Here is a 25,527-nt window from a genome sequence, read left to right on the forward strand (position 1 = left end):
GCTCTGTGCCACAGAAGCTGATTGTGTTCTTGTCAAAACACAAGAACACAATCTCCTAATCCAGGTTCGTTTCTGATTTCTATGGTCCCTTTCTCCAAAATCATTACTTCAGTTTAATCCAAAATACAGCACCATGAAAGCACTTTTGACCTGGAAAACTTGGGTGTCTCATGTTCTTTCAGCACAACTGGAGACCTCATAACACCTCTAAAAAGAAAAGCCCATAAGGAGGAGACAGAGGATGAGATTGCTGAGTCTAAGAAAAGCAAAGGCCTCTTGTCCATGTTGAGACAAGCCAACATTTTCAGAGCAAGAAGAAGCATGATCAAGTCTGCTTGTTTCTAAACCACTTGTGGAGGAAATTCTTGAGAATAGCAAGAATTTCCACTGCCAGCAACAGCTGCTGGATGGGGAGAAGACCAAACCAGCTGAGGTTTCAAATAGTCTTACTGCATTTCCTCACAACAACCCCAAGGAAAAGTTTCTTAGCCCTATTTTTGAGTAAGCCACCTTCTCATATTTATGAGGCCACACATCAATACACAGCACACTGGGCTGCAGAAAAACCCATGAATTTCAACTAAATGCCTTATTTTTGCTTGAAAGACCAAGTTTTATTTCTGTGTAATCCTTCTTGGGAGAGATGACCCTCACAGGCTTTTTGAGACACAGACCCTGGCTAAAGCTCTGCCCCTCCTTACAACACATTTAATGACAATTTTTTGCTTTGCCCATGGCCAAGATTTCACCCCATCCTTCTTTACATGGCAGAGCAGCTCCAGCCAGGCAGAATGAAAGACTGATTGTTACTGACATGGCGGGGGACAGTCTGTGGATGTGAAAAACATACTCCGTTTGTGCACGATTTTTGACCTCCTCACAAAACCACAAGCTGCTGCTTGGCAACGAGCATTACATTTTCACTGACATTTTGTGCCAGCCCTTTAACCCGCTCCTAAGCGGCCTCAAGCTTATCTTGCATGAAATGCTCCCCAAAGTACTAGGATAATGTTTAGCCCATTGTACAAACTGTGTCTCTGCCCAGCATGCTTATCGGCCGAATCGGCATGACCGAAGTTTGGTCATGCTGTGTGTCTGAACCGCCACACTGAGTGTTACATAGCCTGGGGAAAACAGCAAGAAATGAACTGAAAAAAAAAGAAAAAAAAAAGTCAAGAACTGTAGGCTGGTTTGTTGAGCACAATTCCCCGTATTTTAGGTGATGCTAACACAACAGATGAAAACCTCAGAGTGGCAACAGGCAGTAAGTTTAGATGTTTCTGCAGGATTGTTTCTACTGCTCATGGAAATACTCCTCTTTCTATTGAGATGGCAGGTCCCATGCTCCAGCCATGCAGGTACATAATGAAAACCTTCCGAAAGTCAAGCACTTCAGTCCCTCTACCCCTCCACCTGCCCTAATAATCAGAGCAAGAAGACAACTCATGCCTTGACAAGATTATAAACTTAACCAGCTCATGATTCAAACCTTTAAAACAACATATATAATTTCCTGGAAAAGACTAAACATTCCCAAAGGTGCACAGAGCTACAGGCAAGTGCAAAAGACTTGGGCTGATTTTCATGCGTTTTTGGCAAGAGTACTGACACAGTCCTCCTCAGATGGGAGTAAACGTGTTTGCTGTAGATCTGACTGGGAAAAGTGAAGCACAAATGTTTTTATCTATTGTCTGAATACAAAGCAGCATGTGGTAATACACTAATAAGCCCTGATGATAATCATCTTACAATTTATATAGTTATTTATTTAGAAGGAGCCAAGAGAAGGATCTGTACCCTATGCTGACAAATGCCGTCAGGGTTTAGTCACTGGAAGAAGGCTGATTTATAAAACCATCTTCATATACACTGGCAAGACTGGTGGCCTAACAGCACAAGCCAGTAATGCTGAGACAGAAGTGTGGCTACTTCTGGGGTAGGTGGATGGGAAGAAAAAAGAAACATAGATCCAAGGGTGTCATTGAGACTGAGTGAGCCACCTCAGCAAAAAGTATTTTTTTTTTTTAGGAGGCAGAATAAAGTGCATAAAACCCCATCTACCTGTCTAGACATGGAGATGGAGTGTAAGGGCTGAGGTATCCCCTTGGAGCAGCCAAGTAATATAAAACCACCAAATTCAGCTTAGTTTGTATGACTGGCCTACAAAATGTAGGTAGCATATCTAATCCCACCCTCATTACAAAACTTGCCCTGAATGCAAGTGGGTCTGAACAGAGTTGTGGCCACAAAAGACAACAATAAAAAATAAAATGGACCCCAGATAGTTGATATTCGATGTCCTAGCACCCCTTTCCCTGGTTCCTGCTCTGATGTCCTGGAGGCTGAGCTCTCAGGGCGAGGCCTTTACAGGTCAGCAAGCTCAGAACCAAGCCCTGGATTTGTAGGGGAGGTTAGTGCAATTAAAGACACCGGCTCCCTGACTGAGAAGACCAGCATGACAGTGATTTACAGTCTCCATGGCAACATGCAACACAAATTGCTTAATTCTGTTATGAAACCTCCAGAAAAAGCTACGGCAGGGCCTGTGTGGGAACCACCAAGCTCCCTCCTCCTCTGCTGCAGTTCAGACAGCTTCAGGGAGCCTGTGTCCTCTTCAGCAATAGGCTGTGATTTAGCACGTATTAATGTATAAGCATGCATGCTGATGATTCCATCAACCCATGGCCAAGGCAATTTTCCTATCATCAGCTTGTTTTGGTCCATGGCTCCTCACCCATGGCCTGCCAGAGCTCTGCTTACCTGAGGACGCCAATCTCACCTGAGTTAGACTATCAGCCACCAAGGCTGCCAACTACTCCTACAGCTGCAATTAAGAACTCTTCCTCTACCCACAGCTCACTTTTTACCCGGCCACTTTGTAAGCATTAGCAGCTCCATGCAGTGCCTGCAGGGCTGAAACTCTGCAAAATCTGAACACTTCCCTCTCTGTTCCTCTTGCAGACTGCTGGCTGCAGCCACACAACCACCACGACACACCCAGAGACGCTAGCCAGGTACCAAAATAGTTCAGCCCAATGCGTTGTAGGCAATCCCTTGGGCTGGGAACTAAGAATCCTTGAAAGACAGGACATGCCCTTTTAGGAGGCTGCTGCTTCCCTTGAGTCATGCTGATCAGGACTGAATGAACTTCAGGAATTTCTCCCTCAAGTAGGCATGACCATGTCCCAAACTTTCAAGAGCCAAAGGACTTGTAGGTGTATGAAAAACCACTGCTAATTATTACTAAATAAAGACTATTAACTCTTAGCCAAGTTTTCTCCAGTCTGTCAGATTTCCTTCCCAGTCAATGCCTTCAAAAGGAGGCACTGAACAGAAGCTGGAGCGTGTTCCAGTCTTCAGTGGGAAGTCAGCATGGAACAGATCCGTCATGCGGGAAGCCAGTGTCTGATGTCTTTTGTAGTTCTGGCAGTAAGTTTTTCAAAACCTAAGTGAAATTTCAACTCTCTGAGGTTTTCTAAGAAGGAGAATTCTAACAGGTGCTCCCAACTCCCATCAGCTTCCGATCTGATGGAGCCCAGCACCTGGGAAGACCTGCACAGGAAATTACAGGCATTTCCTTTTGGAGCAGTGATCAAAGCACTATCAGATTGCTACTAAAAGGGAGAAAAAACCCCAACAAAACAAAAACCTTAAACTAACTGTATTTTAAAAATAAAAACCTCTACCAAGCAATAAGGAGCTGCAATTGGCTGGGCTTTGAATGTGGGGGGAGGTAACTGTTGGTCCTGGAAGTGGCCTCTTCAATTCTCCTCCTGTGCAAAAAGATGCTGTATCCCAAGTGTTGTGTTCCCTGAACTGCTCACTGGCTTTCTGTGCCAGCCAGACCTTTTCTCTCTTTCAACCCAAAATTGCATCACCTCCCCCACCATACAGATGCTGCTCAGATTTACTGTAAGAGAAAGAAAATGCACCGGGGGAGTAATGAAGCACTTGAGATTCACACAAAAGGCAGCTAAAGGCAGTAGCTGCCTGATGAATACTTGGTAGTTATTTCAGGAAACATGGAATTATAGCCTGAACAAATAATAATAATAAAAAGCCACGTCACTGGAAATGGCTTAGGTAGTAGGCGGCCCCCCCACCTTCCCCCTCTGCAAATCCCTCAGTGATGTAAGGAGAAGCCCTTGCTGTAGAACTGAGCAGCAGCTTTCCTGTGGCCAGGCTCGGTTCAGGGACTCACTTGTTTTTACTGGGAAGCATGTGCTTGTTGGTGTCCCCAGTCTGTATGTAAGTGCAGCACAGCATGAGTCAATCACACTGACAAATGTCATCCAAAAGCAACTCTGCTCCCTCTCCCAACTCCTCCTCCACCTCCCACAACAACACCATTAATCTTCAGCCTGTTTCCCTTGGAGATGTAGTGCCCTTTTCAAAATAAGAAGAGTTCTGTCACTCTGACAAGCCAACAGTCAGGTGCAGAAGCCAGATTATTATTTTTTTCCCATTATTATTAAAAAGAACACTTCAGTCAGATTTGGGTCATTTGTAGTTATAGCGCTGCCACTACCAGTTCTGTAGAAGAATACAGTTATGCGACCAGAAAGCAGCTACACAAGATCCATTCCTGTAGCTCTAAGACCTCAAATAAAACTGTATGGTTGCCAGTTTAGGGGTGTCCACTGGAGGCTGATCCAAGCCTTTTGCCAAGCTATGAAATGAGAGCAACTCAGTAACTGGGGCCTGGCTCAGCTATTCTTACTTCCATTATTCTTGCGTGTTAAAATCCACCATCCCTTTCCTTACCCATTTAATTCCGAAGCTCTCATGAGACATCAAGGGATGGCAGATTCCTGTATTACTCTTGCAAATTCTTTGCCAGTGAGGCCAGGAAGGCCTCTCCTATGTTATCATGGAACCAATGAAGTTGACCTAAACATACTGTAGCAAAAAAGCAGATAGCCAAGATGTTCCCCTGCCCTGCCCAGGCAGAGATAACACAGCAAGAACAAATTCAGTGGAGGAAGCGGCTTCAAATTCCAATAGCTGCCCTTCCTGCTCGCACAATCCCTGGAAATGGGCAGCTTCCCTCCTACACATCCCAGCCTGCTGACACACCAATAGGAAAGACCCCAAATTCACTGCCCTGGGTGGTTTTGCTGCTCTTAATATTGCTCAGTGAGGTGTCTGCAGCAATAGCCCAGTGCTTCAGCAACACCCTGTTTGCAGCCCAGATGTTTTGCTGCCTGCATGCAGCCCTGATGCTAGCAATGCAGCCAGATGTGCATGGCACAGCCAGATGTGCATGGCACAGCCCTCCCAGCCTCAACCAGCATCACCTTGGGCAGGTGGAAGTGGCCCAGGCAACGAATTCCTGAGCTGCAGCGTGGAACTGTGAAGGGATCCTAAGCAACACCAAGGACTGCCCAGCACAGACCTCCTCACAGCTCCACCCTGCCTTCCCCACATCAGTCCCAAAACAAGGGGTGCATCCGCCCCTCTGCCCAGCTCCTTGATGGGTCATAGTCCTGCAGCCTTACGGGCACCATGCTGTCCACACATGGCTGAGCCAAGGCACAGACTTTGTGGCACCTATGGATGCTTTGGAGATGATTAATGGATAGAAAGGGTACAGGCCACCTCATTCCAGTCACCCTCCTGCAAATCAGTCAATGCATTTGGCTCCAAGCTTGTCTTCCAGTCAGGCTCAATTCAGTATTTAATGCTTTTTACATCTCCAGTGTTTCTACCGGATGTCTTTCAGGATGTAAATGGCTTTTTAAAGACTCCCTTCCCTCCTGGCAAACACACTTTGCATCTCTTACACAGCTGCAAAGAGCTTAAGGCTGTGAAGTTCCCTGGTAATAGCATTTCCACTAGGGGCTAGGTGAATCCTATCAAGTCCAAGTGACAGATGAAGAAAGGTGAGAAGAGTGGGGATCTCCAGGCTATTTCCAAAATCTGTCCTCTACCTGCAAGTCTTTTCCAAAACTTGACTCATGTCTATCTCCTTCCTAGACAAAAAGACTATTGTTGTACATATCCTATGGAAAAAAAGACACATTGCCTGTTCACTTAGCATCACAATATTCCCTGAAATTATCTGTAAGCTATGGGGCAGCACTGATGTTTCTGCAATAGTTCTACACCCCAAGGCACAGGGCAGGCTTGTAGGGCTCTCTATAAATTTTCCCAGAGTCTTGAATCAAGGACAGTCCTCCTGGTTCCCCACAACACATCTAATACTCACTTACAGGTACAGAAGAACAGAGTATACTAGACTGTATACTGGAGATGAGATTTAGTAGAGCTTCACCAGAAGATGAAGGAACAGCTATCTCCCAAATCTGCCCAAATAGGCACATGGCCTATTTTACTTAGAATTTAATGACGCTAAATCCCAGAACTGTGTGGAAGGCTATTTCAGGCATTTCCCAGGTCCATGTCGTTGCTCTGTCACTTGGATGACTCCAAGATCTCATCACTGGGCCAGGACCCGTAACAGTAATTTTTTCCAGGCTCGTTACAATGTCTGCCAAGAGCACAAGCCTCTTATTTACGTACAGCATGCTGGGGCGGTGACTCCATACTTGGCAAATCCAACAGCTTGTCTCAAAGAGGAGGGTGGGCAGAACTCAGGACTGGGTACAAGGATGAGGAGTGGGATGAGGGGTGGATGCACAGGCCCCTCCTCTGCCTCACACACGGTGATGCAGGGTTTTGCAAAGCCACAGCATTCCATTAAACCTGCCTGAGGACAGGGGGCACATACACTGCCAGCATCCCAGCCATGTGCTGGGCCAGCCCTGCTGCCTCCTCCTACCCCTCTCTTTGGCAAACCTCTTGGCTGTCAGCTTTTCCCGTGCTCCTTCCACTCTGCGCCAGCCTGGTGGCAAACACACACCTTGGCACTCAGTCACCAGTGGGCAACTGGCCAAACCACCCCTGAGGAACAGAGCTTACACTTGCATCACTCAAGTCCACTCTGCTATCAAGTGCCTTCACGCTGCCAGCGCTGGAGGGAAGCATCCCATGAGAATACCCCTCCAGAAGAGAGGTACCAGGGCCCCAGCTGGTGCTGCTCAGTACCTGCACTTTGTTGTTGAATGCCCAAGTTACATCTCAGGTGTCATGAGTGGATGAATCCATAGAGCAGCAGCTGAAAATCAACACATCTAAGAAAGCACCCTGTAAGTCAGCTGACCAAACTTTAGACCCCTGTGGCCACCCCTCACCCACCAGTTTCAGCAGAGATCTCCATCAGGATATGCTAATTCTAGTTCCTTCTACACTCAGACTAAATTCTCTGCCTTGACTCTTAAGTCATTCAACTTGCAGCCGTGTGGGAGGGTATATATGTACATTCATTAACACTTCCATTATGCCCCGTGGTTTGGCAGGTGGTGCTGCATTATGGATTTAAACAGTGCCAGCAAGCAAATCTACAGCACTTCACTGGATTAGCATGCTATGGCAAATCATACCTCAAAAGTGTTTTGCATTCTCGTGAAGCAGCTCCGATGAACGAGGCAACAGCAGGGCTCCAACCACCACTGCACTGTGCAATCACATCAGAAATTCACCCACAACTTCAGGGGAAGATAAAGCCCCTCAAAACTCAATTACCATTTGGTGGGGGGGGAAAAAAATAAAAATAAAAAAGCAACAGGAGATTCTCTTGTCAGTTAAAGGAAAAGAGAGGCACACCCGCTTCTGCCCGCTTTCACACACACCAAACAATAACATCTGCTTTTGACCTGTAAACTGTTTTCACATGGGAGAAACACACCACACTTGGTTATACTCATTTCAGAAGTCAGCTTTCAAGGTACTCAGCACCCCACACCCAGCACTATGCCTCCTTCTGTCTTATCATCAGGCTGACACTGACAGATGCACAGAAATTGCAGAGTCAGATTCCCTGAGAGGATGCTGTCCCAGAGGCAGTGAGGAGATGTGCTGGGCTACAGAGCAATACAGAGAGTGAACACACTGAGTCTTGGCAAAGGGGCAGGTAAGGATCTTTGATGGGACAAGAGGATGAAGCATCAGTTAAATACTGGTATCACCACACTGCTTGACATTTTCTGGGGCTGGACCATACTCACCTTTCTTTAACTGTGAGTGGTACTACAGTGCCACTGTACACTGCAGTTGTACCCGAGTGGTCCAGAGCTCCTACACAGCACAGCACTCATGCTTTACCTGAGCCATGGGACAGGTCACTTCACAGCTAAGACCATGCATGAACCAAATAAAGCAAATTAACTGGACAAAGTTTCTGAGTCTAGACTAATGAGATAAATCAAGAGCTACCTTCAAAGAAGAACCCCTCATCCTTGATTAGCTCTTCCAAATCATTGCTTTGTTTCAATTACTCTGCTCTCCTTCTGCTGTTTGAAACCCAGAAAAATCTGAGCAAGGAAACATGTTTAATCTCCTAGAGACCTTGGCTGAGAAATTCCAAAGAAATGTTTAGGTTCTGCTATAAGACTTATTTTTAACTTCCATCTACCACAGAGCTCTGAAGTACAGCTACCCTGCTGCAAAGTTGTAACTAAGTCAACACACCGAGGTCTCTTAAAACCAGTGGGACACAGAATTATGTAGCTCTAGCCTTAAGGTAGATCTCATGTGCCATTCCTATGCATGTACAGTGCCATTGTTTTTAAACACCAAGCAAAGAGATTATGGATTATCCTTAGTCTTGGAAATCCAGGTAAATCTCTCATTTGCATCATATTTTACATACCAGACTCACAGAAACAGCAAAATATTTGGATTTGACCCTTCTTTGTACTGCAGGGCTCTCTGCAAGGGACATAGACCATAGACATGGGAGTCATCCTCTTATGCTTCAGCACCTTCAATGACACTTCAGACTTAAAATTTTAAATAAAACACAACTACAGATACTGTTTTTTTATATCAACCTAGTGAGTGATAATATAACATGGGGTGATTTAACCTGATGGCATCTTGATACATCTCTGTATATAAAAATATCTCTATTAAAAGCACAGATAGAGACAGCATGGATGGCAGCCACTTGAAAAAAATAAAGCCCCAAAGCATTAAGGCCTTGTAAGGGACAAGATTACTTTCATCCTGCCACAGCATGTTTCAATTTAACCACTGCATCTCTCAGCACTTTTGGTTCATATTCTTTCACCACACAGAGACACAAGTTTGGTATACGCCCAGCCTTAGGAAGGGGAAATGGTATTTTGGGTCACCAGTTCCACCCACGGTGTCCACCCACCCCTCCACTCAACAAGGCTTTTGAAGTGCACCAGTCCCAAACAGGAACCAGAATACATTAGCCTGGGGTCAGGACAGCTGGAGAAGCCTGAGGTTGGAAGATATTTAAGGAGTTTTTTGGGGCCAAGTGGCTTTGTTAGCAAGTCCCTTGCCTCCTGATGCCCACAAGGACACCCTGCCCAGGGTCTGCCCCAACCATGGACAGTGGCAGACATTTCCTCAGCCCTTTCATTGTTGCCTTGAAGGTGGCACACCTCCAATCACTGCTCAAGTTTAATAGTTCTTCACTGCTCTGGCTGAGACAGCTCCACTTTGTCCTTTCCCTCAGCTACGCCTGTCCACCTTCAGGAGTCTTCCCAAGCCCATGAACTGCAGCTCCTGTTACTTTGCTTGATTCTCTTTTCCCCCAAACCAGAGAAGGACTCCCAGTGTTTTGTGCAGTAGGATTTATTCTTATGCTGGACAAAACCAAACAGATGCTTTGACACAGGATATGGCTGAAAACACAATTTTTCTGCTTTGCTTCGACAGCCTAGCATTTATTTCCATATTCTTGTGAGGTTGGTATGTAAACAACAGAGAGTAACTTGCTGTGCCCAGGAGACTTTAAAAAAAGAGTCCTATTTCTCTGTCCTCCTGGATCCAGTAAGCCATCCTCCTGAGGTTCAAAGAGTTTCTGAAGCTCATAATTTAAAAATCCACGGAATAAAAATGGGGTTGCTGGAGATCTTTACCAACAGAAAAGTAGATCGAAACTGTTCTGTTATTTAATAATTCAAATCCCAGTTGCCTAATTAAACAGGCTCACGACATTGCAAAAAGAATAAGGAATTATATATTCTCTTAGCTAACTTTGCCGATTAACATGAAAGCCACTTCATGCTCCACAGGCATTTGGTCCAAGTCAAACTTTTGAAGACAGACTTAATACTCCACAAGTAAATCTCATGTAACAAAACTCTTGCTGCTCACAGGACTAGGGCGATGCAGCAGCTTGCCAGCGCCCTTGTGCTTCGTGGAGCTATTCCGCAGGATGCACAGAGGAAGTGGTGCCCAGCCAAGCACCTTAACAGAGCATTCAGTATCGCTTTGGACCTGCCCAAACCTCAAGAAAAGCAAATGGTCTGCACCTCATGCCTGACATATTCCCTGTTTGCAGATTAGATCTGAAAGCATCCACAGCATATGGAGGAAACAGAAGTCTCTCTCAAAGCACTCTGCCCTTGAGCTACAGAGTATTTTCTTAGGGAAGTGCTGCAAGTACTCATTCAAGTCCACCTCATCACTACAGCTGATTACAACCTCTGGACTTGCTAATTCTGAGCTACAATCCTTCCCCAGCTACCCCCAAGGTCTCTTCATGCGGCAGTGAAGTGCACAGAGTGGGCTCAGGCAATACCTTCCTTGCTCTCCAAGGGCAGCTGTGTCAGATGCAGGCAGGTACCTTTACAGAGAGATCATGCACTATTCTGAGAGCTACAGCGGCACTGTTTGACCTTGCACTGTTGCACAAAAACAATTCACAACAGCTGAGGGTTTTTCCAGAGCACTGGGGCATGTCTCCTCCTGTTCCAGGGTTAGTTAGGGATTCTTGTCCCCACAAAACACCAGCAGCCACCAAACCAGCCTCAGTCTACAACTGCAGCTCAGCAGCAAGCACTACTGAGCCAAAGGGATTCCTGCAGTGACCTCCTTGCTCCCAGTTCATCACCCTGCAGCACAAGCTCTGTGGATGCCCTTCATGACTCTTTCTGGCAGTGCTTGATACTGAATAACTTCTTCCAAAGAGTTCTGCTTTATATGTTATATATATGATATGTGTTCCCTACCCAGCAAGTGTTGCACTTAGGCTGGTGACACCAATACTTCCATAGCAAGTATTACACAAGACGTCAGCTACATATTTTCTGAAGATCACAATCTCTACTAAACTGCCAGCTGTCTATGCAGACCACTCAGGAGCTATCTGGGTATGCTAAGCACAGATGACAGACTCGATAACAGTGTCTGGATGTGTCCAATAGATTAAATTCCATCTGCATCCTGTTACTTTTGTCATTTAGTACCCCTTCAGAGTCTGTGTTTCAACAACCAACTGGTAAAGAGCTTGTATCAAAGGATCACAAATTCACAGAAAAAAAACCCTTTAAATGCTTTTTTTTTGGGAGTCACCAGGTACCTGAAGACATACTATACTGAGTGTTTTAGTAGTTCTTTATGTGGAAGGGCCAGCTTAAGAAAAAAAATTGGATGTGATTCCCACTACACTGATGTGCACTAACATCCTTTTAATCTGGGTTGGGTGGGTCTTTGTTCCAGCTACTGCCTATCAGACTCACCATGAGGCTTAGTGCTTCTAGCAATGCAAAGAGCAGATCCCTATTCAAAAGCTTTTCAACCCCTCTTATATTTGCAAAATGAAGATGTGTTTCCATAAACCAGAGTATGCCTTGCACTGGAAAACAGAACAGGCTGCAATAGTGTACCACTCAAAACTGTATCAAAGGAAGTTCAAACACATTCATTTTCATACTGGTATGACCAATTGTTAAAAAAAATACAAAAACAAAACCAGAACAAATCACAAGAAAACAAATGAAAAAAGTCCAATAAAGCTGAAGATTTCACTTTAATAATTATTTTTTTGCTCACTTCAAAATCTCCTCCTTCCAATAAGTGGATAAAACAGATGAACTGCGGAGCCTCTTGCTGTTGCCAAATCTGCATTTTTTGGACACATGGCGCTGTCAGGATTTGTTCACAGTGTCCCTCTCCATACCCCATTGTTGGCTCACCCACCAGTGAAATCCTAATCCCAGTCCTTCCTATAGCTGTGACAGGAGCTGGGGCATGCTGGCAAGCAGACACTTGGAAAGCTGAATTCACTGGCACTCTCAATCAGACAGCAATTTCATTAAAGAACTTTAAAATAAAACAAACTCCAACATTTGAACTTCATAATTAAGTGGAAGCCAAATGAATTAGTGTCAAGACATGCCATAAGTGGAAGTATCAGAACCCTGGGACTCCTGTGTCCCTGTGCAGCTCTGAAAGGAAAGCTCCAGCAGCTCGTAGCACAGCAGACCCTGACATGACATCTCCTTGGGACCGCAGCTGCTGCGGAGGAGCAGGAGAAGCCGGGACATGCCAGGCTCTGCCTGCTCCCACTCAGGGAGCAGGTACCATTCCTGTGATGCTGCAGGCATGGCCTGGGAGGCACAGCAACATCCCCGCCCTGGCAGCAACCCAGGAGTGACTTTCCAGTGGCAGAACAGTAACTTCTGGGAGCAAGTCAAGCTCCTGCCCAAGCCCAGGGAATTCGGCACACTGAGCGCTCCTGGGCTTCCCAAGAGGAATATTTCACTGTAACCCACACACAGTACATGACATGGGCCCCGAGCGAGGCACAGCATGACTTACAGCTGACTTCAGCAGGCTTTAGTTTGATCTGTAAATCCTCTAGACACTTCACAAGAATGTTGCTCAACTCCCACTGCCTTCAGCCTCACAAGAGGTAGACATAAATACTTAGCATTAGCATAAGCTCCCCATGACTCATTTTTTCTCCTTTTTAAATATAGCATCCTATAAACGTGGATACATTCTGAGCAATAAAACTCACATTGTTACTGTTCATCATGAAACCATAACAAAAAATTCCTCCTGCCAGCTTTGGACAGCTTCCTCCACCAAACCCCAACCACTGGTGACCCTCACACAGCTGAGATAGAATAGATGAGGCTCTGCTCCGTCACGGAACGCAGGCAGCACAGGGACTCGGCACTGTGGCAGCAGATGTGGAGTTGGGCAGAAAGCTCCATCATCAACCCAGCCACTCATATCAACTTTATTAAGAAAAGCAGGGATTTGCCAGAAAGGAATATTTTCAGTAGCCGAGAAGCAGCCTGTGCCAGCCTTGGGGAAGCCACTCACTGCAGAAGTGGTTGTGGAGGCATGTCCAGCTGGGGGATGCTCCCCACTCTTCATCTTCCCCCAGACATACATCACCTCCCTCCCTCACCAGGCTTGAGCTTCCTTCCTTGGAAAAGCCAAACCCACATTGTCTAGCCAAGCAAATGCCACAAACTGCTTCAGAAGCACCGAGGAAGAGCCAGATAGGAAAAGTATGGAGCTGAGCTTGTTGATTTTCATGGGAATTGAGACCCAGTTTCAGCACCCTCCTGTCTGTCCTGCTGCAGACTTTCTTGTGTGATCAATCCTTCACACTGTGTTTAGCTTTACTGAATACTTCAGTTCCCTAGCTGTACAAATGAGACAAAGAGCAGGTCCCTATCTCACAGGTATGTTGCAAAATAAATAGATTTTGCATTACAAGTGTTACAGGAATGCTTTAAAACTTGCACAAGTATCAAGACTAATCCATCACTGCTCAAAAAGAACACTAGGACTGATAGCAAATTAAAATCTTACCTACACAAACACTGGAGCATGCAAAACTGTTTTCTTAGCTTATCTGTTTCTTCTGATAACAATGTTTGCCCTAGTGACTCGAACTGTTCTAGTCACAAGCTATTTGAGTTAAGTGCACCAAATCCTGTCTAGGGAAATACATGCTTTGCTCTGTCTACAACAACAGCTGAGGCATCAGTCATCCTCTCAGCTGTCCTAAAGACATAGCTCACATCCATCCTGCTGTCAGGTGACTGTAAAGTACATTTTTACTTCTTGGACCTGTCTACCAAGATTACCCATGAGTATTTATTTACCACAGTATTTTTCTAATTGTTTCTCCAACATTCTTATTTAATATCTGAAATGAGTGGAGTGGCAGAGCTGCCACTCTCATCTTAGAAACTGGCATTTTAAAGACAAGATAAACAAAAGCCTTTGCTTAAAACTTCCAGGAGTGTGTATAGCTTAAAAAGCTAATTCCTATTTAAAATAATGACTAAGACTCTGAGGAATCTAACTCCCAAAGTCACACAGGTAGTTTTGAATATGTTACCCTTTCAGAGTAATTATGCCATCAAAGTTCCAGTCAAAAGCTGATGAGCGTTACTAATATATGCTGATGAGAGAGCCTGAACGTGAAAGACCTTCTTGGTTTATTTACACTCCAGTAAATCAGAAAGACTTATTTTCACATAGAGAGTAACAGACCTGACCACAAGGGACATTTAAGGAGGTTAACCCACAGCCAGAGGAGTAGGTTTACTGTAAACTGGCTGCAAGCTGATGCTGTTGTACTTGTTTTTACTGGAGATGATGGAAATTTGTAGCAGCTGTTTGCTTCACTGGACTAGCACCAGTCACTATATAAAGCAGTGGTCTGGCCCATTACCTGAATCATTACAAGTCACCATTCAGATGCAAAATAGTCCCCAGGCAGTCCTCAGTGACATTCATCTCTAGACCAAGAACTAGGCAGATGCAGTCAAGAGCTGATGAAGACAGAATAAACCACTTTTACCACCCTGCATAAAGTTAGATATTTGGTTCAACATTCTCTGCAAAAGCAGATCTTCTCAAAGAGAAGGCAAGGCAGACATTGTGTTATCTGGGAGAAGGTGAAGGAGTGCCAGGAACTTTTTAAGCTGCTCTATAGTAGAAGAAGAAACTAGTTCAAGATTTTACTCTTGAGCCTGTCAATGTCAATCAAATTCCAAGGTTAACAAAATTTTGCCAAAACTTAATACGTAAATTGTACAAGCACTGAACATTTCTGCTGGTCAGTTCTGGCTAGAAGACAAGTAGCAGGAAGGGGAATCCCATCCAAGACCGTCTCAGATACTTGGATGCCTTCTGAAGTAACTCATGTATATTTATGCTCTCAACACACCCCACAAAGAAGTAACTTCTACTACCCCATTTTAGATAGAAGTGATCTCAGTGAGAGGCAGGTTCATTGGTACCTGTAAGAGTTGCTGACCTTAGCTTACCCACCTTTGGCCAGTTTGTCACCAAGAAAGTAGTTAGGGGCAGTTTCCAATCCCTTCATCTAGCTCCAGCAATTGGGCTGGTCTCTCAGAAACCTATCTGCAAGCACAACACCAAGCACCACTCACTGGAAAAGCAGTGTCTGAAGCAGTAAAATTGCAGGAGAGTCAGTAATGAGCACTGTAACTAGAGCAAGCTACTTAAAAATATTGTTAACTTCCCCCAACCCTGTCCCTACCCCTTCCCTCAATCGTTATTTCAGGAGACTTTTTTGTACAAATAATTTTTGTACAATTATTTCAGGCAAACTGGCTGCCTGTTCCATCTCTATGCAAGATTTCCATATATATTACCCCTCATCTGACATTTTCTCACACATACACATGCTCGGATCAGCAATTGCTCCACTACATTCTCAAACGGGGAATAACAGAGCCATAAATCTCAAAAAAATGAGTATGCCAAAAAATTCAGCATCAGAAGTTACAGCTGCTCATTTCTCCTCTCTGTTCAGAAAGAGCCAGTCGTGGCTTATTGCAGATCTTATTGAAGTAGATGGTGTTGCTCTAGATTTACTTTGGATACAAACACTCAGGATGTGACCCACTGGAGCACTGGAACTTTGTTTCCCCACAGAGAAAAATACAGCCGGTGACATTAAAGTAGAACAGGAAGGCTACTCTCCCCTCCCTGGTAAGTATCTTCTCTCAAGCACCCCTGTAAGCAACAACAGGAGAAAGAAGCAACAACTCCTCCAAGGAGTGGGCTAATGTTCCTCCCATCTGCCAGACCCACGCTCATTCTGTTTTCACTTGGATCAAATCCTCCCAACCCCTTCTGCTTTATACTCCATTAAACTTGGGTGCTTCATACAACAAAAATAATGTCATCCATCTTTGAAAGGCACATTTCCATATCTTTAATACCACTTCTCTTCCTTAGCCCTGCCTCAGAAGCCTGAAAATTAATTCCCTATTTTTCACATTGAATGTGTCCCCTGAATCTCAATTTACTTATTTATGACAGTAAAAGCTTATGCAAACAGCACCACCTTGGCAAAACACTCCCCTCTTCATTCCTGTGGATTCATGTTGATATTCTCCACCTCCAGAATCTGAAGTACTCCCTGCATTAAGAGCTGCACATTCCCATGCTAAGGTGCAATCCCTCCTAACTCCACCTGTACAGGTAAGAGAGGTAAAGGGATGAGCAGTCATGGGGAAGTTACAATGCTGAGGGCAAAAGCAGCTCTACAAATTGTAGGGGCACTGCACTGAAGGCGCTGCATGGCTCCAAAAGCTGAGCGAGTCTAAAGTGAGGAGCCACCAGAAGTGACAGCTGGGCTGAAGGAGTGACAAACAAATAACCCAGGCAAAACCAAATTATTAAGAGTAGTCAAGCTGAAGTCTGGAGCCTAAAACTTTTATAGAGCATACTGATTCATCCTAATGAACTGACTCACCTGTAGCCAGCATGTCAGTAAGGATGCCAGGCTTGGCAGCTGTGGATAGAGGTTCTTGTCTTGAATCCAGCTACAGAAACGACTTCACACCAAGGGAAGGACGATAAAAATGAAAGGGCAGAAATGAATGAAGCTGAACGGCTTTGCTCAAGGAGCCTTCCAAAATTAAGAGAAGGGGGTAGAGTGTCTGCTCAAACGCTGTCAATCCTGAAACACCACTAGAAGCACATGGTGCAGCTAATGGGCCAGGGAGGATTCAGGACACTGCAGTTAAAGAAGAGCCTAAGAAACCACAGCACAGTATCAACACCAGTGAATCACCACATCCATTTTTCTTATATCCACCTGCCTTACACTGCCTTTGCCAATAACACCAGCTCATATGCAGGACTCATTTTCACACTTCCAATCCCCAAATGCCATGTCTCCACCAGTGCCAAAAAAATTCGTGGGGAGAAGGAAGTCAGTCCCCTCTAACCACCTTCTGATACAATGTTATTCCTCCCTAGTGCTAGCCTCAGTCCCAGGTTAAGAAAAAAACATCCAGTGCAACAAATACTAAAACCTCCTCCCATGAAGAAGGCAAGTTTACTTTCTGCAATTCTTAGAACATCTGCAAAAATATTTGAGCTTGTGAAAATACCCACCAAAAACTTCAATAAATAGAACTGCCTCTCACATCATTTCTGAAAAGAGGTGCTGGGCCAGCTCTGACCCTAACGCAGCTGCCCTGGCTCAGGAGTGATGCTTGATGGGTCGTTTGGCTCTCTGCAGTCTGGGTATACACTCTTTATCATATAGGATATCTCCTGGAATGGAGGAGAAAAAACGAAGAAAGACAAACAAATTGATGCAGAACTATAATATGAAGCTAGTCATACCTATTTTCTACATACACTATTATTTTTAATGAGAAGCTGTCAGCTTGGTATTTTCAGACTCAAATACCTAGAAAGAAATCATACCTCTCTTAGGCAGCCCAAAGTTCTACTACAGAGTGGTGTTCTTCTTTAAAGCTTTTACTTTGTAATTTCCTTGCCACACCCCTTGTTCTTTCTCCTATCTTCCTCTTAGCCTTTCTTAAATTAATAGACCATGTTTCTGCAAATCTGTTTTAACATATTCAGAGCAAGAGACAAGTACCTTTCATATAGAAAAATTACAGTTTCAGGGCTTTGAAATGCATCTCTCTTGTGCAGAAAGAGCCTGAGCTAATCAGATAATTTCACAATGAAAACTCAGAAAGCACATCTATAGCTGATATGACTATAAAGTTCAGTCACTTTTCCTAATCTCAACTCTTCTTTGAACAACAGTTTCCAGGTAAGATGTTTAAACATTTCCACACAATAGCATCCCTTTAAGCCTGCCAACAAAATCCCAACTTAGATGATTTAAGCTACTTGAAGAATTGATGGCTTAGATTTCCGTATTTCCATGGCATTACTGGAGAACTGTGCCAGCTGACAGTGATGAAGGGCTGCAGTTCCCTGTGCTGGGAAAAAGCCTCACGCCGGGGTCGGGGCTCCCCTGTGTGCTTTGCTCTTCTGAGAAAAGCCCTGTCTCCACTCTGACCTGCCGGTGTGAAGTCCCAATTTGTTTCACGACGCGATCAGCTCCGACAGGGAGGGTCACTGGAGCAGAGGAGAGCACGATGCTTGAGACTTATCCCCCCGAGGTCTAACACTTAACTCGCTCCTCAGCTTACAGCCAGCGTGGCTTTATCTGAGTTTCTCTGTCTAGGAAGCGGGGCTTCATACGTTTTTCTAGGGCTCTTAAACCATTGATTAAAATAAATAAACAAACAAAAAACCTACAAGTTTTCTATCTAATCCCAGCAATCCCAAACACAAGGTCAGAAAAATCTTAGTCCTATCTGTGGTTCAGCTTGTTTTCTTACAGCAGAGAGTAAAAAAGCAAAGTAAAAGTAAAGTAAAACCAGAAGAAAAAAACCAAAACCAACCAAAAAAACCCACCCCAAATCCGTACCTCCTCCTCTCTTTGTTTCTTTGTAATTGAAGATAGCATCTCTATCGCTTGTAAAAGTTATGGAAGCTTATACAAAGTACTCAGTGATCCAAGAGCAATTTTAATGTAAGATAAGAAATCTCGCCATACCCAGATCACATCAAAATACACCCAGGGTAGGAAACTAAAATCTTACCGCGACTCTGAATCTGCGGCGGGGGAGTGGGGGGGGTGATGTGTAATCCCTGTCACAAGCAAAATCCAACAAACCCTCAATTTACAAAGACCTTCCATTACACCGCGTAACTCAGAGCGACCCCTCTCCTCAGCGCACAGCCCGGAGAAGACACGGACCGCACGGCGTTCCGACCATTGCGCCACACACTCCCTCTGGCCGGCGCTCGGCGGGGCAGGGACGCCGGGCCCCCGCAGCCCTCCCGCCGCACGAAGCCCCCGTACCGTCCGTCCGGCGCTGCTGCGAGCGGCGGCTCCGCGGCGACAGCGCTCTCCTCCCGACACCGAGCTGGGCCAGGGAAAGCGGCGGTGCCCGGGGCGCGCTGCTCCCGACGGGGGGGCTCATGCCAGCGTGGGGCGCCGCATTTCAGCGGGAATCGCTGTAGGGAGAGGGAAGAATCAGAGGGGGAAGCCCCGCCGCGGTTACCGCCGGGTGTCACGGCGGTCCCGCCCCTCCCGCGGGCTTGTCACGCGTGGAGCGCCCGAAGTGCGCGGCGCTGTCCCGCGCCCCGCGGGGGACGGCCAGAACACGCCCGGGTTATCGTGTGCTCGGCCGCGTCCCCCCGCCCCGCTGACGGGACGGAGCGGCACCGCTCCGAGCTCCTCCCCGCCCAGCTCACCCCGGGCTGCGGGGCCGCGCCCTCAGCGGCCGGGCAGCGCCGGCGGCCCCCGCGCGCTCCGGCCCCGGCGGCCGCGGCAGCGCAGCCCGCGCCCGGCCGTCCCTTATATCGCCGCCGCGGCTGCTATAAATAGCCCGGCCCCGCCGCCGGGGGCCGGCCCGGGCGCCGCCGGAGGGGGATTCGCGGCGGTGCGGGGCCCCGCCGTCACCTGCGGAGCGGCGGCTCGGCCGGGATACGCTCGGGACACGCGTGGGTGCCGCTGTCCGGCGGGCGCGGCCGCGGCGCCGCTCCCGGGGGCCCGGGCCCGCCGACCCCCGGCGCGGCAATGGGCCCGTCCGCCGCCGCCGCGCGTTAAGGTGGAGCGGGGCGGCAGCGGCGGCACCTTAAACCGCTCGGGCCGGCTCTCCCCGCCCGCACCCCGGGCCCCGCGGGGCTGTGGCTGACGGGGAGCGGACCGACCCTCCGGCCGCCGGGTTCGTGCAGCCGCCAGCTGACGAGGAGGAGCAGGACAGTAAACAGCCGGTTCCGTCTGATGGACGGGGCAACGGCCGGAGGGCACGGACTGGTACAAGCGCCTTTCATACCACATGAACACAACACACACCGAGCTTTTGAGAACCAGCTGCTATGCGCACACAACCCCCCTTATCCTCCTCCCCTATATACATATATGAGAAAGCCTCATTAATCGCAGTAAGAAAATTCCTGTTTAATACACCACAGCTCATCCTGTATAGCTCTCAGGGAACACATGGGCAGTGTTTTCTTCTCATTTGTGCCCCTGGCTGGCATTGGGAGGCAGAACCAAAGCAGTGCTTCCCATGCCACCTGCGGGCTCTTTGCCACCTCACACCTTGCACCTGACACCAGCAAAACTCTGCTCCCGCACCTACACACACTTACTGACACATGCTGCCCTCACAGAGGATGCTGGCAATGGCTTTGTGAGAATAATCCATGGCAGGAAGGTTGTGTCCTACCACAGGAGCACCTTGGGCACAACCCTGCAGGATGCTCAGGGACATACAGAGTGCCCACTGCATCTCAGGGGGCTACATCTAGGCACCTGCTATTTTACCTTGCTGGGTCAGGGGTTACCTCCTTGGTGGTTCGCAAAACAGGAGTACAGGAACTCAAAATGGTTTTTAAACCCAAGTGAAGAGTCACAGCTCTCTTCCTGTGCTGAATTAGCATTACATACACTCCAGTAGTCCCCAGAAAGATCTACCCAAGGAGTAGCGCTGCAACATGGACAGAACAAGACAGCCTCTGTGCTCTTTCCCACACGTGTAAGAGGCAGAGAGAAGTGTACTGTCATTTTACATACAAGATACATGAGTATCTGCCTCAAAATCTGCGTTGGTCCAGCAGTGTGGAAGAGGTGAGAGGGAGCAGACTAGGAGGATCCCCACAGGCTTTCTCAACCAAACCGTGGGACAGATGTGTTTTGTTCACATGAATCAACAGCTGGATTTATAAGGCGTGGATTTGTCAAAAGTAGTCACATGTTTACACCTGAATTTAGTGTGAAGCAGCTTCTTTGTTGGTTACAAATTTTCCTGCTAGGACAAAACAGCCTCCTCATCTTTCCAGGTCCGACTGCAGTGCAGTGATGGAGGCGGCTGGCTATGAGGAATCTGGTTTTTGCTATCAGCACATCTTGCCACCAGCAATGGCAGAATCGGTGAAACTAACCACAGCAGGTCATTTATACACCCTCAGAGGTGTGGAAATGCTGTCACTAAATGCTGGGGACACAGCAGTCCTGGGACTGGTAGGCCAAAGATTTCAGGTTTAGATCTTTAAATCTGAGCATCCAGCTTTCTATTTGGGCATCTTCAACAGATCACCCTTCAGAGCTGCACATTTCTGCTTCTGTGGAGATAGCTGTTTCTGCCAGTCAAGCCAAATATTCAGACACCTGAATCTGAAAATCTCTGAGGCATTTCATACCAAAGTCAGTAACATTTGACAGGAAGGGCCTGTGTCCTGGCTCCTGTATGTCAGGTATCTGGGCTATTGCTCAGTTCTCAGTAGCCTTCCTATCCATAAGAAATACTAAAATTATGGATGGAGGAGAATGCCAGAAAGTCCTCTTTCAATTCCATCCAGAATCTGGAGCAGCATTAAATTCCTTGTAGTGCGTATTAGTTAACAACATTGCTAAAGGGGAATTGCTGCTGTGGTTGAGCGCTTATACAATACAACTCCTATTTAAGTGCATTTTTGTATCCTGCTGACTCACCCCAAGGAGCCCTCAAACAAAAAATCACGTTCAGTTTGACAGCAGAGGCAGTGGCATGAAGAGCCTCCCCTTCACCAGCCCTCCCTGGGGGGATGTGAGTGCAGGATGGGTGACACTTCAAACTCTGGAACAAAATACAAAGCTAAAATAAAAGAGCGCCTTAAAATTTCAGCCAACATTTCCCCTATATAGATTTAAGCACATGACATTTCCAGTCTGTTTCAGCTTCAGTGAATAGATTGAAGTGACTGTACAACCTCTGAACTCCTCAATTCAGATTATATTTCAGGCAAGCTCTCACTAAATCAGAGGATGCATTATGTATGTAGCATAATATTTCACTATCAGGTCTAGATGAACGTGGCTGTTTATTATCCCATATTGAGTGGGTTAGTGCAGCATGAGCCTCTTGGCCTGTTTTGTTGGCAGCTGCCTTTTGGGCTGCTGGGGACACTTCCCTTGCCCAAGCTCTGCAGCAGGAGGTTGCAAACACGAGGGTTTGCACAGCACCACAGCAAGGTCCTGCTGGTGCCACACAGCCAGGGAGAAGAGGTCACTTCAGGAAAGTCAGAGGATGGAAATGGGGTTGGAGGGGATGCAGTGGCTCACCCAAGAACTGACCCAAGGTGCTGCTTGCATCAATGTCTGGAGGACAGGCAGGTTGTGCTGGAGCCTGGAGCTGTACCTGCCTGTACCCTGCAGAGGTAAATGCACCATCCTGCAGCAGATGAGATCTTGCAAGAGCAGAGACCTGTGTACTGGACCCTCGGTGGTGAATTTGGAGAAGAGCACATGGAGACAGCCTGAACCCTGTCTGATGGCTCGATCTCAAATGAGCTGCAAAGGAAAAGGCTGAGATGTTCCTACATTCCCAGTTGACTCCAAATCTGTGTGAAACCATTGCAGTAGCTTTGCTGCCACTGTGAGTCCAGTTGGTCAGAGATAGCAGATCACACCTTTGGGCTATGGATGAACAATATTGCTCTGCTTCTATGGGCTAGGAACAATGAAGCTACAAGCTTCATTAAGCTTATAACTTCATAAGCTATTCATTGTAAACAACTGAGATTGATTTCACCGAATTTCTCTGGTGCTTGGCATAGACCACGGTGAAGCTACTTAGCAGTAGAGGACATCTAGTGATATTCACGTGCAACTACATAAACGTGATAAAAGCTCTCATGTGACTGTCTCAGAGTCAGTGTGGCTGGAGATGGGACACGGTGTGGCTGTGACAGCTGCAGGAGGGCTGGGACAGGCTGACCATGAGCACCCTCTATGAACCAAAGCAAAAACCTCCTGAGATGCTTAGGGAACATACAGTGGAGGCACAGGTAGGAAGCTCAGGGGGGCTCGTGGTGCTGCACCTTTTAAGGAGACATTACAGGGGAGTGCAGAGGTTTTATTTCTACAGCAAAGACCATGAAAAATGGGATACAGAGATTAAACTCAGTCATTTGCTTTCAGGATTCTTTGCTCTTATCTCAATTTGCCTTTCATGTGACTCATCCTGAGCACAAGCTGCAAACATCAGCCTCAAGATCAAGATTTTTTTTCTTCTACTACAAGGAACCAGCCCTTTCTGCATGCCCTTTTAGAGCCCACTGCTCTTTGTTCTAGGAAGGATACAAAGAACACATCGCTTCTCCAGGTTATTTATAACAGGGGATTCTCTAGAAATGTTTTCCCAGACATACTCCAGGCCTAGGATAAGGAATTTGGCTGTGAAACAAAGAGACTGCCAATTTGGTTTTTAAAAAGGCAGGGATTGGCAGAGCTTTATAAAAGAACACACTTCCCTAAGGAAATAGACTCATTTTATCTGACACTTCCTTTGAATGGAATTATTCCCATTAGGATCACCATTAATTTAGGAGTAAGGGCTTCGCATTTGAGATCTCACCATCTTGCACTTACTTCCATGCCAGATGCACTCAGTTTACAAGTGTTGAGGGAAGGTGCGACTTTTATTGCTCCTAATAAAACACAAGGGAAGTAAGTTTCTGCTGGCCAGATTAGATCCTTGGAAATAGCAGTGCAAAGCTACAATACCTACTCAAAATGCAAAGGGTGATGTTGAAAGGCATCAGTGACACGGGTGAAAGAACAGAAGAAAAGGCTGCATTAGCAACTGCAACAACTGTTGATTCTTGTGCCCTTCATGCATTTATGTTATTTATCAATGCACTATATTTAGCAATCATAAGACCAGAGTGTGGAGCAGCCCCAGGTCTTTGCTCTGCTCTCCAGAGGGCAGCTGGTGGCTAGCAGAGACTGGCACAGCTCTGAGAGATCCACAGTAGCTGCTCATACAAGGCAGAAGTAATTTCTGCAGCACACTGAGTCATTGTAGGAAGGAGACTAAATCTTACCCAATTTCTGAAAGCAGAAGAGCTCTAGGCTCTCTTGTGATGAAACAAAAGCTGGCAGAGCACATGTTGTTATGTGGCAGGCAGGGAGGCCACTTGAGACACATTCAGGAGGTCTTCATGTGAGCAGCAGTGAAGGACACTTCAGAGGCTGAAAGCTGCTGGTGTTGAGCAGCGAAGGCAGTGCAGCTGCTTCAGTACTGGAGAGCCACAAATTAATGTATGATGTGAGTTGCAAGGCAGAGGAGATGAGGAAATCAATGACCCAGACAGAAGGAGAGATAGTGCCAGATGAAGCCTGATGACGACATTTCCAGGCAATTTGTTCACACTGCTGGGTGAGCTGCTTGGGGAGAGATGGAACAGATTAGAGATGACTGCATATTCTTCACCCAAGAGCAAGACTGTGAGATTCACAGTAGCAAGAGCCTTGGTGGCTGTGCTGCCTCCATGCAGAAATATTAATAACTGCTTCTCTTAACTATCAGAGCATTAGCTCCAGCTGATTTTACCATTTGTGCATGTGAAAAAGCAATTACTTTTCCTCTTAGGGATTTCCTCCGAGGGATGTACAATGTTAGTCAATTATGTGTTCACTCACAAATATAGTTTAGTGAAAAAGGCAGGCACTCAGGGGAATATGAACCTGACAGGACACATGTCAATCAGAACTCTGCTAAAATTTAGCTACGAAAATCATGTTCTAAGGAATGTAGTAAATTCCATTTTATTGGAAAAAAAAGTGACAAGGGTGTCTTATGTTGCACTGGCAGTTCCAGGGCATTAACCTGCAGAAATCTGACCTTGAACAGGAACAAAAACTAGATAATCTGTCTAATGAATATATTTGATTGTTGCTCAGGTTTCTGGCTGGACATTCACTGCACATCAAGAGCTCAGGCAACAGAGTTAAGCACAGGGGAAAGTCAAATGGCCATGCAGACTGGCTGTGTGCTGCAAGGCACGAAGACGTGGCAAGTGGAAAGTGAGGTACCTTTTAGCAGTTTCCATTTATTGGTCTCAGTTCCACACATAAAAGCACGTTTATCTTCTGGGAGTGCTTGAGCTTGGGGCAGGTCTGTTCATCGCCACATCTGCCATGCAGCAGCGTGGTGCTCTGGAGCATGCTGTGTCTTAGCCTGTGACTCCAAATGGAAAACAGGGAACACGCTCTCAGAAATATCCTGAGAGAGCTAGGGAGAGGTGTAGCAGCTGTAGCACCTGCAGTTAGTGGTGGTTCTGTCCTGCTGTTCTCTAGAACCTCCCTACAAGTTATTTTTTTATTCCTAAACTCATTTCAGTCACCTTATCCAGTGAGGTTATGCACCTTTTGGGCTGCTTCCATATGGCTAGAACATAGGACAGATGATCCCCCAAGAGAAGACACAAGACAGGCTTGGCAAGGAGACTAAGAAACACAGGCCTGGGATTTCCCAGAGCCCTGTCCTTGCACCTGGAGTTTATTTCTGCTTGTGCTGCAGACAAACCATAGCTGTATGCACAAGTGCTATG

The 25,527-nt window shown here is 46.4% G+C and overlaps 1 protein-coding gene across 6 annotated transcripts in view; it reads right to left on the reverse strand.

Annotated features, from left to right (window-relative positions):
* MRAS (muscle RAS oncogene homolog) overlaps window positions 1-19,626 on the reverse strand; it is a 38,546-nt gene extending 18,920 nt beyond the window's left edge. Inside the window, exons 1-2 of one of the 6 annotated variants that reach the window (XM_058840014.1) lie at window positions 19,610-19,626; window positions 19,007-19,161 (exon numbers count right to left, since the gene is read on the reverse strand). In XM_058840014.1, the coding sequence (XP_058695997.1) occupies window positions 19,007-19,127 (121 nt within the window). In that variant the 5' untranslated portion in view covers window positions 19,128-19,161; window positions 19,610-19,626. The other 5 variants (XM_058840012.1, XM_058840011.1, XM_058840013.1 and 2 more) reach the window with 5 other exon arrangements.
* Window positions 19,627-25,527: the final 5,901 nt, after the last annotated feature.

This window comes from Poecile atricapillus, chromosome 5, assembly GCF_030490865.1.
Source record: "Poecile atricapillus isolate bPoeAtr1 chromosome 5, bPoeAtr1.hap1, whole genome shotgun sequence".
Taxonomy (NCBI): Eukaryota; Metazoa; Chordata; class Aves; order Passeriformes; family Paridae; genus Poecile; species Poecile atricapillus.